General features: G+C 37.1%; 1 protein-coding gene across 20 annotated transcripts in view; it reads left to right on the top strand.

The window, feature by feature from the left end:
• The window catches only part of DENND1A (DENN domain containing 1A), a 509,645-nt gene that overhangs the window by 120,867 nt on the left and 371,025 nt on the right, over positions 1 to 17,753 (top strand). For 16 of the 20 annotated variants that reach the window (XM_060608728.3, XM_060608731.3, XM_060608721.3 and 13 more), the window contains one exon: positions 9,734 to 9,777. The exons of the other annotated variants lie outside the window; for them this stretch is intronic. In XM_060608728.3, the coding sequence (XP_060464711.1) occupies positions 9,734 to 9,777 (44 nt within the window). The remainder of the gene's footprint in view (positions 1 to 9,733; positions 9,778 to 17,753) is intronic. 20 annotated transcript variants of the gene reach the window in all.

Raw genomic sequence — 17,753 nt, 5'->3', positions numbered from 1 at the left:
GTCTCCCTTCTCTGTCTGCCCCTCCCTGGCTCACGCCATCTCTGTCTCTCTCAAAATAAATATATAAACTCAGGGGGGAAACGGGAAATTCTGACACATGGCCACAACATGGATGAGCCTTGAAGACCTTGTGCTGAGTGAAATAAGCCAGTCACACAAGGATACATACTGGATAATTCCACTTATATGAGGCACCTAGAGACGGAAAGTAGAATGGTGATTGCTAGGGGTTTGGGGGAGGGGGGAAAATTGGAAGTTATTTAGTGGGTTCAGAGTTTTAGTTAGAGAAATGAGAAAGTTTTGGCAATAGTGATGGTTGTACAGTAATTCAGTAGCTGGACTGTGTACTTAAAAATGTTAAAATGGCAAATTATATATATATTTTACTCTCTGCTACCCTCCCACCCCCCACAAGTGGTATAGGATATATAGGTACTGCTTCTTTAATGGTACAGACAAGGACTAGGCAGCAATAGCTTGTTTCCAGGGAAAGAGAGGCAGAATTCTGTCTACAAGAAAGTCTTCTGGTTGACAGGCACAGTATATATCCCTTGCTGAGGTGTCAGCTCTATCAGTACTAATGTGGTAGTTTGGCCTTAGCATTGGGGTTCTCAGTATGGTTTAGAGGCAGTGGAAACACATTTCCCAAGTAGGAAAACATTTTCTCTGTGTTCTTATTCATTCGGTTTAGCAAATAATTTCTTTCGTAGATAATCCAAGGATAACTTCTACTCTATAAAAATACTCAAAGTTCATCGGAATTCATCTTTTCATTCTTTTTTTTTTTTTTTAATGTTTATTTATTTTGAGAGCTAGAGAGAGCGAGTGCCAGCAAGTTTGAGCAGGGGAGGGGCAGATCCCTCCCTCGAGATCATGACCTGAGCCAAAATCAAGAGTCGGACGCTTAACCGACTGAGCCATCCAGGCGCCCCTTGGAATTCATCTTTTAATTATCATATTTACTAGTTGAATTGAGTGCTAGTTACTTTGGAGTCATTTTATTTATATCCTCAACTTGGCAAAGGAGTTTAAATCGAGAAATTGGAAAGCTCTCATTCATAATCTGCTAAGGCCTATTTCATGACAACATGTTTTGGTTATTTGTCCAGATGTATTCTCATTGTTGAGTCACAATAATAACTAGAAGACAGATCCACGGGAGGACATACATAAATAAAGCCAAAAAAGAAAGCCACTGTTGGATTCTTGGGAGTCTGATGGATCCATGCTGAATCCCAGCTCTGTTTCTTAACTGAATTTGTTCTTAGCCTCACTTCTCTTATTTATAAAACAGGGATACATGTACTTACCTGGCAGAGTTGTTGTTATGATTAATTAAGATAATAAACCATCTCTGGCAACAACTGGGATACATAGGCATTCAGTAAATGGTAGCTGGTAGGTAATATTGTAATTATTACTGCAAAAATGTTTAACGGAACTGTTTCTGAACCCTGGAATGCAAACTTAGAACGCAAAGAAATTAGCAGAAAGGTCCTTCCATTTATACAGAGATTCACCTCAGGGTTTCTGTAAATCTGGGAGAGTCCCTAGTGCATTTGATGTTTACAGATCATTAGCAAACAGATGCCAGGAGGCAAATAAACTGTAGCTTAAGGATTTTCGAACCACTGACGATGAAGAGAAAAGCAGTTTCTGATAAAGTTATAACATCTCTAAGTACGTAGTGGCAGGCAATGGGAAAATTTTAATTGGGTTTATAAAAGTTTATTTCAGGAACACATGTACTTCCAATTTGAGGCATACCTATACATCTGTAGCCATCTAATTTATAGTGCTTGCTTATTTCTCCACTGGGGTTAATAATAAAACAACAACTAATATTTATTGTGTGCTTACTTATATGCCAATGTGTCTTTAGGAAGGAAGCCTGTAGCATTCAGAGGCTTGTTTTCAATGGGATGTTTTAAAATTGGCCTTTTATCCATTTAGAGAGGTGGGTATTTAAGGAGTGTGTTCTGTTTATTCTATTTTGCCAAAATATGTGTTGAGCAGTTGTAACAGGGCAGACCTTTTGCAGGAGACCACGCTAAGTAGAACACGGGCCCTGGCCTCACCAAATACTGATTCCCTGTCCCCTGGACTGTTCACAAGGGGGCTTGTGGTAGCACGAGATGAACCATGCATGGTCTGGTCCTAGATTCCACGTCTGGCTCTGTCACTTCTTCCCTGAAGCTTTTCCTGTCCTTGTGAAAATTGGGTTCGATGCCCTTCTTCTAATCCTTGCACAGCACTTGGCAAGCTCTGTGGTTATTGTTTAATTCTGCGGATTCTCTGCTAGGGTTACACTGTAGACTCCTTGAGAGAGCAAGGACTGGCCCCTTCTTCATCTGGGCCAGTCACTTCTGCATATTTATGCCGTGAATAAATACTGATTTTCTAATTTTGGACAAATGGTAACCTATTGCTTTCTTTAATGATGATGCACTTATGATAGTCCTAATGTCATAGCTTTGTTATGAAGATAAAATTAGAAATTTTATTTTAAATTCCTATCACAGAGCCTGGCACATAGTGGGTACATGGTCAGTCGTTGTATTTGAATAACTGATGAAGTTCTCTCTTCCCCCTGGATCTGATAGAGGTGTTCTATCTATTTGTGAAAAGACTGTATGCAGTGATGTTACATTTGTAGTACACAAAGGACACAGCTTCATTTAGGTTGAGTCTGAAGTAGTTATTCACATTGGAATAAAAGTCGGACACTTATGGTACACATTCAAAAGAGAGGCTAAAACAAATCCTAACTTACAGGGAAGTTAAATGGAAACCTGGGATTTTAACCGTTAAAAAAAACAAAAAAGGACCTTCATCAATATTTATCAGTTTGATAGATTTTAGCAATTAGTTCCAAACTTAGAACTGATTTTTAAGAACCTAAATATTTAAATAACAATGAAAGTTGAAAACTAGGATGTTCAGCAGGCAAAAAAGCGAAGTGTAAGTGCACGTATTCTCTTGACTTTTTTCCTCCCTCCAGTACACCCCCTTTTTCCATTTTAAAGCTCCCTTTGGGGGGCGCCTAGGTGACTCAGTTGGTTAAGTGTCTGACTCTGGATTTCAGCTCAGGTCATGATCTCTCACAGTTTATCGGTTCGAGCCCCACATTGGGCTCTGTACTGACAGTGCAGAGCCTGCTTGGGATTCTCTGTCTCCCTCTCTCTCTCTGCTTCTCTGCCTTTCTCTCTTTCCATCTCTGTCTGTGTCTCTCTCTCACATACATACATACACACACACACAAACATTAAAAAAAAAAATAAAGCCCCCTTTGGAATTCGACTTGTGTTTGATTTTGGGGTTCACGTGGCATAAGTTCGATTGAGAATCAGGTTTTCATAGACCTTTTGTGGATGGCATTAATTATGAAAAATATTTCAAATTATTGGTAAGTAGCGGCATTTGCTAGTCAAAAGTCTATCACCCTTCCCTAGAAAGAGAGATGAAACTCCCAAGATTTTACTGCGTAATGTCAGTGGACTTATTATTTGTAGAACAGTTGATGCATTTAGGACTTGCTGATTCACTTAATTGGTAACTGTACTACATTCATAAGTCCAACAACTGAAAACAATAGGTCAGTGTCTGCTGTTTATGCATAAATAGTCACATCAGAGCAGGATATGTCTGAAAGGCAGAATCTGTTAGTTTGTGGAGGAATCTGGCACGTGAATGGTTCCATTGCTTACCCTTCTGAGGTGGGTCGTGGTCTCCTTCCCTGAATAATGTTGTTTGGGTTTTTGTTGTAGGTGTAGACGGTGACCTGTTCTTGTGTTATCAAGCTGGCTGCTGTTAAGTAGTATTTGAATGTGTTTTAAATGCCAGTGTTGAGGGAAAAGGCTAGACTGGATACATAGTTTTAAAACCAGTGATGACTCAAAGTTTTATGTTTTACCGCCTTTATGTTTTAGAGCAAAAAGTTAAAACCTACAATAATTTTTGTTTAAGAAATTCCACTTTTACATGGAAACCAAATGTTCATTTAAAGGACTTTGAAATGCTTTTTATAATAGTGAATTATATTCCTTTGTAATTTCAGGGTAAAACCTGCATTTTGAAATCAATAATTTTTTGAGAAGAAGTAATTTTTAATTTAAAAACATTTTTATTTTATTTATTTATTTATTTATTTATTTTTAGCGTTTATTTATTTTTGAGACAGAGACAAAGCATGAACGGGGGAGGGTCAGAGAGAGGGAGACACAGAATCTGAAACAGGCTCCAGGCTCTGAGCTGTCAGCACAGAGCCTGACGCGGGGCTCAAACTCACAGACCGCGAGATCATGACCTGGGCCGAAGTCAGCCGCTTAACCGACTGAGCCACCCAGGCGCCCCTTTAAAAACATTTTTAAAGGAAAGACAACATAAATTATTTTGTTCCACTGTTAAGAAGAAGGAAATCATGTTGATGGTTTTTTTTTTTAACTGTGTACAACATTTGTAATATTCCTTTCAAAAATACATTATTTTTAATAAGTAAATTTTAACTATGATAAGTGGAATAGTTTAGTAGAATAATTGTATTTAGTTAAAATGCTAACTAATGATTTAGGTATTTTGGAATATAGAGTAAGTGAAACTGACTCTTTATAACAGTAATGAGTTTAATAGGTAGTGTCCTTAAAGCTCTGTTTTAGTGCAGTCCAGTTTGCATTCATACTGTCCAGAAACTTTAATGCTACATTATACAAAAAAAAAAAAAAAGAACTTCTCTTCATGAAGATTAAAAAAAAAAAGTTTATTTCTGAGTGCGTTTTGGGGAAGATTGAGCTCGTCCTCAAAATATACGACTTCTCAGACTACTTTCTGAGAGTGACCATTTTCAGTGTATAAAATTTGAAAATGTCATTAGGGAAAGAGCAGGGTAATGGACTATTTCCCCGTTTGCAGCATATTCTCATCTTCTCATCTGGAAAATTAAATATGATTACAGCTCGGATTAACATTTACGGTTGTGGGAGAGAGGAAGATGGTACCTTAAACAACATGGAATTGAACAATGAGATTCTATCGTTTATAGCTAATTTTAAAGGCTAGCTTTTGAAGGGAAGATTTTTATAATTGTAAGCTTTAATATGTTCACTGTTTTGTTTCTTACTGACTGAAATCTCCTAGAGGTAATGACTGGATAAACTGAGAGGGCATTAAATGTAATGTTTTCTGCCTTGATGCCTACCATGTTAAAAGTGAAAGCAATGTAGATTCCCGTGTTGACGGCTACATTTGCAGTTTCTCTGAAATTTCCTAAAAGAGCTCCAGCTCTAGAAGATTGTGACGTTTGGTGAGTGTGCCGTTGTTACACATTTCATAGAAAAATGAAGTCGGTGTGTTTTTCAATAGTCAGTTCAAGTGTCATGCCTTGACCCTTCAAATGGAGTCCTTGGTGTGACAGAGAAAAACAGGCAAATAACTTGGTAAGGTGTGAGTGTGTGCACACATACTGGTTCCTGATCTGCAAATGAGCCCTCATACATAACCACAGTACTTTTATGAATTATTTTGCATTTCTGTTGTAAAAGATCTGTCTACCACGTTTTCTAGGAACTTGAAGCCTAAGGCAGAACTCAAGGTTTTGGAGCCTGTGTAAAATAATTTATAGCACCGTTCCAGCAAGTCTTGCCCAAACTCTTATTCTATTAATTAAACATCCTGTGGCAATCTGGTATATCTTAAAGATTTAAAGTATGTTACGGTAGAAGACTAGAAAACATGAACAATTGAAGTTGAAGAAAATTAACCTTTCTTTAAAAAAAAAAAATCAAGACATATTTGTTCTGAGACTTTTTTTTTTTTTTTTCCCCCGCTGTGAAGACATAGCCTCTTAAGCATGGTCATGTTCGGTGCCTGAATCAGATCGTGCTGTTGGGATTCCCGTGCTGTGAAATGTCTTAAGTATGGAAATGCTTCTGGTGGCTTCCAGTGGAAGTGGTGCCCATGTGTCTTTGTGGAGACCTCCTCTTGCAGGGCCACGGTGCTGGAAGCAGGGAGTAGCCCATCACATGGACATAATGCAAAGCCTTGTCCCAGAGCCAGCTGCCTCTTTGAGGTGTACGTAGTTAAGAGATGTATGGACTCTACCATACCATGCGTCTTGTGGCGAGATATTTTTAATATATTTTTTGTCGAAAAGTATTTTCCTGAGAGATGATGAAATTAGTTTTTAATTTCGTTAAGAATCAACCACTTAAATCTGGGGAAAGTTGCCGAGAGAGAAGGAAAAGGAATGTTCTTAATTTTCCTTCAGGGGGACAATTCTTAGAGAAAAAGCTTGACATATGCCCATGCTTCTCTTCTCACTGCCAATTGCCTAAGCAAATTGTTGCTTTTTTCCTTGGTAGTTCTCTGATCTGCAGATTTTTGTGTTGAAAGTTAGCTGTTTGGTGACACTGCATTTGGCGGTGAGGGTATGAATGTGAGAAGGTGTTTTGGAACATTAGCAATTATAGTATTGGATGGTGGATAAAGAAATAGATATATAAATATTAGACCGATGCACAGTTTTCCAGTGTATGTTATTTTCCATATAAAGATATAGAACATTTCATAAAATGTTCCCAGACCATTTAAAACTCAAAGAAATGCAGCTGATGCAATGAAATACATAGAGTCCTTGTAAAAACATACAGACACGCAAGTGGATTGCTGCCAGACAGAAAATTTAAAGGCGGTTTGCTTAACTGCAGGGTGCTACGTTTTGCACAATGTGCCATGCTGAAACTGTTAGTAAGGCGGGTGTTGTGTTGCTTGAGAAAAGCAGATTGTATTTGGACCTTTTAAACTCAGATGTTTCCAATGTCGATATTTTGGTGACATTATGGCATTATGATCGACTCAATGTGAAAAAAGAGGATTTCACTCTACTGTGCAAAATAGACATTTTAAGGAAACTCAAATCAATTATTTTCGTCTTTTTTGTTAATTTTTACAAAATTCCTTTCATAGTGTTTTATCAGATCGGATCTTTAGCTAATGGAATGGGACTTAGTAGGTTGGGCTTTGGGTTTTAAAAAGCATTGCCCTTCCTATCTGCCCCCATTCCGCTTTAAAAAAAAAATACTGCTTTAGAGAATGTTAAGAACCCATGAAGTTTGCTTTTGTGACCCTCAAGGCCTTAAAGGAAAGCACAAGCTTTATGCTTAGATCATAGTAAATAATAATCCATGTATTCTCTTGGAACGTGATTCTGTAAAACTCTGGACGTCTCACTTTGGGGTTAGTCTGAGGACAGTTGGAGGAATTTGATGATGATGGTGGTTATGCCTACCACTGAGGCAGTGTTGAGGATGGCATGATTTGAATGAGTTCCATCTTGGCATTCCATGGTCATCTTTACCGTTAGTATATTAAAATAAGTTGAGTTTTCTTTTTATCTGTGCTTTCTTCTCGTTTTAAAGTTCTGCACTGCATATATGAATAAAATACATTTTCTAATTATTAATGTAGTTTCTTATTAACGTAGTTGACCAAGGATGTAAAAACCGTCCTTCTCCCACCCATGAGTAGGAAACTTATTTTTTAACTTGAAGAATATATCACAAATTTTGGTTTTTGACATTTGTCCCCTCAGAGAATGGTGATAAGAAGATAAGTCTTTGTGTTTTTTGCCATCTTTATTTTCATGAGTATTTTTGTGGTTCCTGAGAAGCACCAACTACTGCAAGAAAGAGGACATGATATTAAAGATGTATATGTGAGTCATTTCTGTATGAGGTTTTCTGGTTAAAGAGTGTTAATCACATGACAGTTGGAAGAAAAAGAAGCCTTAGATTATTTTGTGGCTTTCTGAACTTGTTTTTTACCATTTCCCTCAGTGGCTTGCTTACAAGTGCATTTTTGTTTCAGTCTTGGGCGCAAATTTTAAATCCTAATACACCAGTTTTTCTCTGCACCAGGGTGACGTACGTATGTTTCAGGAATTGGAACCCCTGCCTCTTACGGAAGCTCTCCCCACCCCCACCCCAGCAGCACACTTTGAGAGGTTTGATAGGCATCTGGCTGTATCTTTGCATCCTGCTGACTAATTCTTCCCTGTAGACCTAGTGCTGCTCAGCCCACACCTTAGCGCCCTCTGGCCTCCTGTCCCAAGAGGGCCAAGTTCTTGAGTGATTTCAGCCCTTCCGGCCAGAGAGAAGCAACAGCTTCTCAGCTTCCTCAGGCTTACTGGGGCAGCCGTGCACAGTACCTCAGAGGGGGTCACTCCAGAATTCTGCTGGTCACAGTCTACACGGGTCCTTTGTCCCATCTACTACTTGCAGATGAAGGTTAAGAAGGAAATTGGTCCCCAGTTTGTAAGTCAACCAGAAGATCCTTCAAGAAGAGTTGAAATGGTCTACAGATAGTTTCAGCTTTTTTGCATCACCCATTGGTGGAAGCTTTGTTTTTTTGGTATGCCTTTTTGAATATTCCTGCTTTTGTTACTACTCTTGGGTTTTGAAAAAATAACATCCATTGACTTGAATGACTTGAAAACTGGTATTTCTAGGGTTTAAATGTAGTATGTGAATAGGCTCTTTGTTTTCTCCCTTTTTGATTCTTTGCTGCAGAGAGGTTATTGGCTGCATTGTTGTGTTGTGATTTGGAGGGTTTTAACTTTTAATGTGGATTCACTCATCGAGAAGTAAATTGATGATTTAAAAGGTAGTTATGAAAAAAAAAAGATAGCTCTGAAAACCGAGTAGCGTATTTTGTGATCAGTGTGCGAGGGGACCCTCAAATACTATGCTTTTCCACAAGCCTTTGCACTGATATGTGATTTCTCAAATATGTAATATTATTATCACTCCCCCATAATGTGTCTCTGAGGAACCAAGTCTTACTCTTATTAGAAAAGATTGAATGTTTTCCTAATCAATAGCAAATGGAGTGCTAATAGCTTTTAATTAGTACACTTCTGTATTGACTTGCAGACGATGGCATTGGATTATCTTGCAATTATGATTGAGGAATCAAGTGAACCCTTTGGTAATTCCATTTTAAACAGATGGCCATAAAAGGTGTTTTCACCTATGTATTTTTATAGTTTCTATGCAAGTCTTATTACGTTCAGTAGAACATAATATCTCATTTCATGATATTTTGTCTGCACTGCCAAGCCAAAAGTCTATTGTTTGGTTCTGTTTTGAAGAAAACTTCATCTGGTTTTATCTGTATTTTCAAGAGTTCGTGAGTGTTTTGCTAAGGGTATATTTTATTTTGAAAAGCAAAGAGTTTTGCATTTGTTCCTTGAAAGAATTCTTCTCTTACTCCCCCCCACTCCCGCCCCCCCCCCCACACACACTCACACACACTCACACACACTCACACACGCATGCAATCTGAAACTGGTGTTTAAGGTGGTTTATCAAGCCCACATCTGTAACTGTGAAAAGGAGGCTTCTGATTAGAGAAAAAAAAGTCAAGCCAGGTTTAAGACTCATTTTCTTTGGAAAAATATATTGAGTGCAATTTTCAGCGGGCAAGATTTTTGCATTAGGTAATAGTCTAAAGTTAACAGTAGCATCAGGTCTTCAGAATTTTTCTTTTTTATATTTCTGGAGGAGGGTAATGGGAGTGCCTTGCCGAGTCCGTCCTTGTGCTCATCAACATAGCAGCCTCAGCTGCCCCCCTTGGATCCCCTGCCAGGGCTGCTATCATCTTCTGATCAAATATTAATGTGTGATCCTCTGCTTGCTCACTAATCCAAAGCCAATTAATATTATCTGTCAATTATTTACAGATCCTGAGGTGCAGAGGCAATTCCCGGAGGACTACAGTGACCAGGTTCGGAATGCGTAATTAATTTTTTACATGACAAAATTTATTTCAGAGTTGTTCAACATATTATTACTGTTCTTTTTACTGAAAGAGATAAATGAATTTTTAGAGGGAAGAGAAATAGCAATTAGGAACCCAAGACAAAAAGTAAAAACAGATGAGGTATCGGATTGAAAATATTGGTGCTAGATTTGGGGTGTTAACCTTCAGGAACAAATGCACAAAAAGTAAGGAAGAAAAATCTATCACAAATTTTTACTTTTTACTTTGAGGTATGCTGTAGTCTGCAGTTCGTTAGGAAATCCTTTTTGGGCTGCCTGTGAACTTTTATTTATTTATTTATTTATTTATTTATTTCTTATTTATTTATTTATTTAAATGCTATTTAAGCAATCAAGAACCAGCATAACAAAAAAAGAGATGATGTGGAGGGAAGTTTATAACATTTCCTGGAATTTGAAATAGATTATGAAGCTGTGTGTTATGGTAGTACTCCAAGAAGAAGATACACATTCAGGAACGGTCTTCAGGGTGAGGTTAGTTCTAATGATGGTAGTGAAAGTTGAGGTTGGCTGGTTGGCCCTGCCATCTCGAATTTCCTGTATCCCGCAAGCATGGAGTGAAGTGAAAGGAAATATTTTAGTCACAGAATAGCGCTGAAGTTGTGATGTTGCTCTACTCTTGATAATTAGATCCGGGTTATACATTCTGGATTCCAGTGTCTATCTTAAGAAATATTAGAGATGTTTTATAGCTTTTTGGGGGGCATCTTACATTTTTAGTTCAAATAAGCAATTTGGGATGCTTTTTAAAGCCATTTCAAGATAGAAGCATCCTTGATTACACTGAGTAAAACAATTATAAGGTCTTTCACATGTAGAATATTGTACACAATAAAAACATGTTTCTGAAGTACCTCCATTGAATTTTGTCTATTAAAAAATGTCCTTGAATGAGGATAAGTACAATGGAATAGAAATATCCAGTACAATAGTCGTAACACCTTTGCAATGTGGCCTGTTATATAGAGGGCAAGGTATCTGAGACATCTTTATGAATACAGGGGACATAATGTGACCAGGAATATAACTGGATAATCAGTATAATGAGATGCTTTGTAATGAGATTTTATTGTACAAGAACCCAAGAGAACTGGTATGGTTTGCTTTGTGTGTGATCTCAAGACTCTTGAATGAGATTTTAAAAATACTAATCTTCTCTAACCCTTGCTTCGTCTTCCAACAGGAGAGTTACATTTTTATCTTGCCTTAAATTGCTGTGTGATTGATTGAACCCATTGGATTTAAACTGCACAATCCAAAGATTATAAGACCTCATTATTAATTTTTGTCGTCAAACAATGTCTAAAGAGTGAAAAATCTCAAAGTGTGGTTCTGAATAGACTTGAGTCCATAGCTCTTAAGAAAATCATTATTCTAAAATCTTTTGTCTAGGTAAATAACCTTTGTGGTCCCAGGTTCTGAATTAGCCAACAAGAGAAAATTTTGTGGGACAAACCTGAAAATAACAGGGTTAACATCTGCATCTATTCCTTTAAACATAGTTTCTTGCTATATCTGAAACTTTTTGACCAGAATGACTATTTCCTCTTTTTGGTGTAACTTTTAAAAATCACATGGGTAGTATGTTCATGACAAAATACTTAGGAAATATGGATAAATCAGCAATAAGTTTAAAAAAGAATGAAAAGAAAGCAAACGTAATTCATCTATAGTTTTTACTCAGAGATAACCACTATGACAATTTGGTATTTACCTTCCCATGTTTGTTTTTCTGAGTATATGTTTGTATGTTTGGGAGGCACATATGTGTATATACACATATGTATGTACAGTCCCCATATATATAGTATGTGTGTGTATATAGAGAAATACTCTTCTGTTGCATGTGAAACTCAGTTTAGAGATTAAATATTATGTTATGAACTTAGTTCCCTTTACTTTGGTTAATGGATGTTATCACAAGTATTTCATATGTTGAAGTTGGAATAATTTAAAATTACGGTAAGAACCTAAAAAAATGATGATTTTCAGCTATTTTAAAGTATTCACAGGATAGTTACTTGTTTTCTTTGTTTAGATCTGTTAACATAATGTTAAAATTTGGAGGACGGTACTCATGGGCTAGATGCAGACTTAGGAGAGTCTTATTTAACATTTCTTCCAACTCGGCATACGTGGTTTCCCTTCCTTATCACATATAACTCGAGAACGAAGGGTGAATGAAAGGTCTGCTTTGCTTTTGGGGAAGTTACCTCCACGTTCTCAGAAATTGATTTGACAGTTGATTGGATGGTCAAGGGAATGAGACCTGCATGTTTCTTATTTACCTTTTTATCAGTTGGGTGCCAATCTTCTATTTTTTCCTCCTCTTCTCAGCATTTTTTGGATTAAACCAAATTATCTTTCCCCTTGGTGTACTATATTAGAGGGTTCTTAGAAATGTTTTAGTCCATAGAAACCTTAAATGCTGAATATGTGCTTGATCTAGACAACATTTCTAGTATTAAAACATTTATGATGTAATCCGTAAGGAATATGGGAGCTAATTCACCACAAAGCATAGTGCTTGTTACTACATACGCACGCACACAAAATTCCCTCCTCCAGTTTTCCTCCTCATTCGCCTAACCTACCAGTGCTTGTTTTTACATATAGTGTATTTCCCATGTACCAGCACACTTGATCAGAGACACTTGCTGCTGCTAGATGTTTTATTCTGTGTGTTCTTTGTACCTTACAGTAAAAGAATCTGTCACAAATTATTGTGGCTCACTGCTTTAGAAACTGAGAAAAAAGGGAGGTTAGATTGACATCTGTGACTGAATAATGATGACCAGCCTTTTGGCTCTCCTTGAGCCACAAAGCTAGCACTGCCTTTAGAGTGGAAAAAGAAGTAAGAAGAAAGGGGAGGGATAAAAGAGAGTTACAAATCTGTGGTCCCGGAGATGTATTACTGTTGGGCCAGTTGTCTGCGTGGTATGATAATCCATTTTGATCTTCTCTGTCTTAATTGTCTGCTAAAGACAAATGGGCAGTAAAAGTTCATCAGTTTCATCTTTTTGCTTCTCGTTTAGAAGCAGAATAAATGATCCATCACTACAGAAGTAGCCTTTCTTTCTGACACGGAAGTAATGCAGACCCAACACGTTTTATTAAAATGTTTTCCCCTCATTATTTCGCTCCTCTCAGCTCTGATAGATCTTACTGTTTCATAAAAAATGTAATCTGAAATGTAAATAAGGGTCTCGATTCAGAAAGAAGAAGTAATGAGCAGCCTGAGCCACATCTTAGGACTCTTGATTGTAATTACTGACAAAGTGATTTCTCTGTGCCCCATTTTTTTTTCTTCCTTAAGTTGTCTGTGACACCCTCAGACCGCAACAACATCTATGGTTTAAAACCATTAAATCACTGTAGCACTCAATATTTCATTTAAAATCTGGTAAGCCTGCTATCTTGAAACCTGAAAGTATAGGCTTTGTTAATTCCGGAAAGACATGCAATTCCTGTATTTTTGAAAATAGAGGAACAAACCAAAAAGGCAAAAGCAAGGGCTTCTCAGAGTTCACATTATTTATTCATCTGCTTTTGTTTAATGCTTAGCTGGTTTAAATACTAAAACATCAGCATTGATAGGATCCTGACTTGAATCCTGCATTTAAAAAAATAAATCTTGTAACAACGTATTTAAGAAATTTAAAAAATTGTGTCCCTAAGCGTAATATGAAGTAGTCTAAATTTTTTTTGGCAGGGGGGCGGGTGGTGTTAAGATTCCGAAATCACGGATATGATTTTTTGGTTACTTTGGTTTTGGTAGCTTAAACCACATTCTTTTCAATCTCTCACTCCAGGTTTAGATAATGAAGTTCTTAATAAAGCCTGGACCATAGAAAAATTTGTTAAAAAAGACCAGAATCGCAATAAGATTATTTTTCATTTCTAGAAATGGTTCTGAAAGATATGAGCATGTCAATCTAGCGTTAAAAATAAAATACAAAACATGAATACCTTTTTTTGTTGGAAACAGCCTGTAGTTAATTAAGTAGATTTATAATTATTCTGTTTACTGTATTCATTCATAATTATGGAAATAATTGGTAAAACTTTATTCATTGTGATTAGTGTAGTTTTAATGAATACTAATTGAATTAAGGGAGGAAAGGATAGTTAACATGTTAGCAAATTATGGTCAACCATTCTCATCAAAATCCCATCTTTGGTTTCAAAACATTATATGCTTTTCCAGATTAAAAAGGGCCTTTAGTAATTATAACATGTACTATGGGATAATTTGGAGTAAAGCTATGGTAACCTATCAGAAGATTTCCATAAATAGCCTTGTAATATGTCAAGTGTAATAGGCATTACACATACCATTTTAAAACATGTTAGTTATAATACGATTACCTCTTGTCCTAAAACATGAAGAATTAATAATTTGTTCTCACAGTTGCACTTTTTACAGCCTGTTTGTTCCAAGAGTAGTGCTTAGAGGGGGTGTGCGAGAAGTTGCTTCTCCAGTGTGCTCATCTATATTTTGGTGAAATATAGCCAGTGTCTTAGAGGTTTTTGAATAGAGGTCTGAGCACCCTTACTCACCCTATTTATATAGTTTGCTGTTTAGAGTTGCAGGTAATTTTTCTTTCCACTGGCACTGAAACAGAGGTTATAATGAAACCAACAATCTTTATGCATTTATAGAAACTATAAAAATTTTATGGAAATCTTTATATAGAAACTAACAGTGTTTCTTGTACAAGCTCTATAAGCAATGTAGAAACATGGGACATTGGGAAAAATAAAAAGGTACCCTTTCTTTTATGGTTTTATATGGTCTGTGTGATTTTAAAATTTCACTATAGGCAGTTAAGCAAATTATAAAAACATACATCACCTATATACTAAAAAGGAACCAAAATATGTTGCATAACTTAGGCTAATTGTGATGGAAATTGGCATTTGTGAGTTGCGTGTAATTGCTTAAATATGGAGTTTTCATCTGTTCATACTTCAGGTATGCTCTAAAGAAAACATTTTTTAAGCTCACAATTATTCATAGTGTAACCTATGTAAATGGTTTGGAAGATTCTGGTTAGAAAGACAACAGAGATAATATTTACTCAAGACTTAAACTGCCTGTATGTTGGTGATGGCCTCAGTTCTTTTGGTGAGCTCCTGTTTAAAAACTTTTGTGTTATTTTTTTTTTTTCTAAATCTTGATAAGCCAGAGACTAAACATTTCTATTCAAAACTTGTTCATGCCCTGATTCATTGAAAGAATACAGATATAGTAACAATATAATATATAATAATACAGAAAATTACAGATACAGTCCACAGCTCCTAAATTTTCTGTTACTGTGAAAGGAAGTCTCATAGTGACATTATATAATATGACATACGTGTGTAATATTCACACAAGATTTAAAACAAATGACACAATTTGATTTTTCTCATTATTGTTAGGTGGAGAACCACAGTGCTGTGCGCCTGGTTTGCATAAAATGTGACATTGATTCCAGAAGGATTCTGCCAGTCTTTCTATAGTGACTTGTCTAAGCTGTAGAATCTTCAAATTGGAATTGAGACTTTGGGCCTTGCTTTCACCAAACTCACAAAGAGTGGACTCAGACCTGGGTATATCCCATTTCTCTTGGAAACTTGAGCTTCCTTCCCCCCCACCCTCATTCTTCTCCAAGGTGTGGGTGCTGTCATACTTCCAATCTGCTCATATAATCTCAGATTTGATCCACTTTAAATGGTGAGGTCAAGTTTGGTCCTGGAAACCATATACATGGGAACAGAATATATTGATTCATTTGAATCTCAGCCAGAGGGTCAAATAGATCACACTTTAAAATGGCTCTACAGGGGCACCTGGGTGGCTCAGTCGGTTAAGCATCCAACTTCGGCTCAGGTCATGATCTTGCAGTCTGTGAGTTGGAGCCCCGCGTCAGGCTCTGTGCTGACAGCTCAGAGCCTGGAGCCCATTTCAGATTCTGTGTCTCCCTCTTTCTCTGACCCTCCCCTGTTCATGCTCTGCCTCTCTCTGTCTCAAAAATAAATAAATGTTAAAAAAAAATTTTTTTTAAAGGGCTCTACAACCCGACCTTTAAAAGACTAACTTATAAGTGGCTGCATTTTCTGATTTTTTTTCCCCCTTGTGCCTTTGATGGCAGAAACTGGGAGACTAGATTTGATTTTATGCATTCATTGAATGAGAGATTGATAAGTGTAGTGTCTGAACACTGTGAGCCAGATACCGTATCAGGTAAAGAAGAGAGAAGTAGTAGATTCCATCTTTCCCCTGAAGGACCTTAGTGTCTAGTAGGCTACAGGGGTAATGGGGTCTAGTAGGGGTCTAGACCTTACGGTCTAGTAGGCTACAGGGGTTGTTTTGTTGGACTGTTAGAACAATGGCATGACCAGAAATTGGGGATGTCTCTGAAAACTAGGACCTTTGGGTAGTGACGCCACCATGTAATCACATTCCTCAAATTTCTTGTCCTTTGTGTCATGACACTGTAGAAGGTAATAAAGTTAATCAGAGTAGTACAGAGAAACCCAAGTGGAAAGTCCTGAAGCTGCCCTTAAAGATCATCTTTTAAGTTTGTTTTAGATGTGTGCTTTTTCCAAGAGTCACTGTTGATTTATGGATTTTTCCACCTCTTGCTCAAAAAGGTCCGTTTCCATATTTCTTAGTAACTTGGCAGTCTGGGACTGTAGATGGAAACATAATTTTCTCATCCACAGATATAAACTCTCAATCTCTTTAGACCCTAGGAGGTGATTGTTTAGCATAATAGCAACAGAGCACCCCGCCGAAGCAGCTTTCTTCAAGTAGTGCGTCAGTATCCACGATTGCCATCCAGTGTAGCCATTTTGATGGACCACATTACAGATTTTGAAAAGATTCATTGATAGATTGCAGATGTATAAATGCAATCCAGATTAAACATCTGCTTCCTTGTATATGTTTAAGAGTGTCCTGTTCTTGATGATTGTCTTGGTTTTAATGTTTTTTCGAGTATAGGTTCACGGATGGGTAAACAATAATCCTAAGAAAAAAAAAATCTGTCACGTGTTGCTTTTATTTCTCCCAGTGTTGTTACAAGTCAAATTTATCACCTTGGATGAATGTCAAAATTCATGCTTGTTAAAGTGTGTGCTGAAGAGAAAGCCACCTTGTATATAAGAGCAGCTATCCTGTCATATCTATATCATGAGTTTCCCCCTCTCCCCCATTTCCAGAAAAGGGTGAATTTAAGAATGGGATAGGGTTGGGCTGACTTCTTAACGAAAACTGTATTTCAAAACCTTAAACATGTAGCTGAACTCAATTGAAAAATTGATACATTTTCTGACTTAAGGCTTTTCTTTTAAGTTGAAGATTTCTTCCCAATTTGGTCACTCCCCAGCTGTTACAGTTATATAGAAGGAACTCATTAAAAAGACAAATTCTTTCTGAGCTATTCTTTCTGAAAGCGCGCCAGGCTATGCAGCTACGTTGTACTACTACTTACTTGAATCTAACGCCAGGAAATGGTAATTATGCAATCCTTACTTACACATTCTTATTAGAAGTGTTCTTCTGGTTTTATTCTGGCTCCAAAAAAGCCCCACTAAATTTTAGACATCTGTGAATACTATTGGATGGTCTTGTTTCTGGTGAGTTACTCCATGATTATGACTAAATGGACTGTGGCTGTTTTTGAGAGTTGTAGTCTGAGTCTTAACTTCAGCCTCACGTAACCAGTCTGTTACACATAGGGCAAGTCTGTAGTCATCCAGTCTCATTCATTATCCCTCCTCAGGTGCTCTCCAGTCTCCCTAGTGTGCCATTTCTCTCTGCATTCAACTCTCAACTTCTCTCATGTGGACTCTTCCTAATGGCCTACAACCCAATGTCCTTATAATCACTACCTTCCATAAGATGGCCAAAGATAATTTTCTAAAACC

The sequence above is a fragment of the Panthera onca genome, chromosome D4 (assembly GCF_046562875.1).
Source record: "Panthera onca isolate mPanOnc1 chromosome D4, mPanOnc1 haplotype 2, whole genome shotgun sequence".
NCBI lineage: Eukaryota > Metazoa > Chordata > Mammalia > Carnivora > Felidae > Panthera > Panthera onca.
The sequence above is the reverse complement of the archived record's forward strand: the minus strand, read 5'-3'. Positions and strand labels throughout refer to the sequence as shown.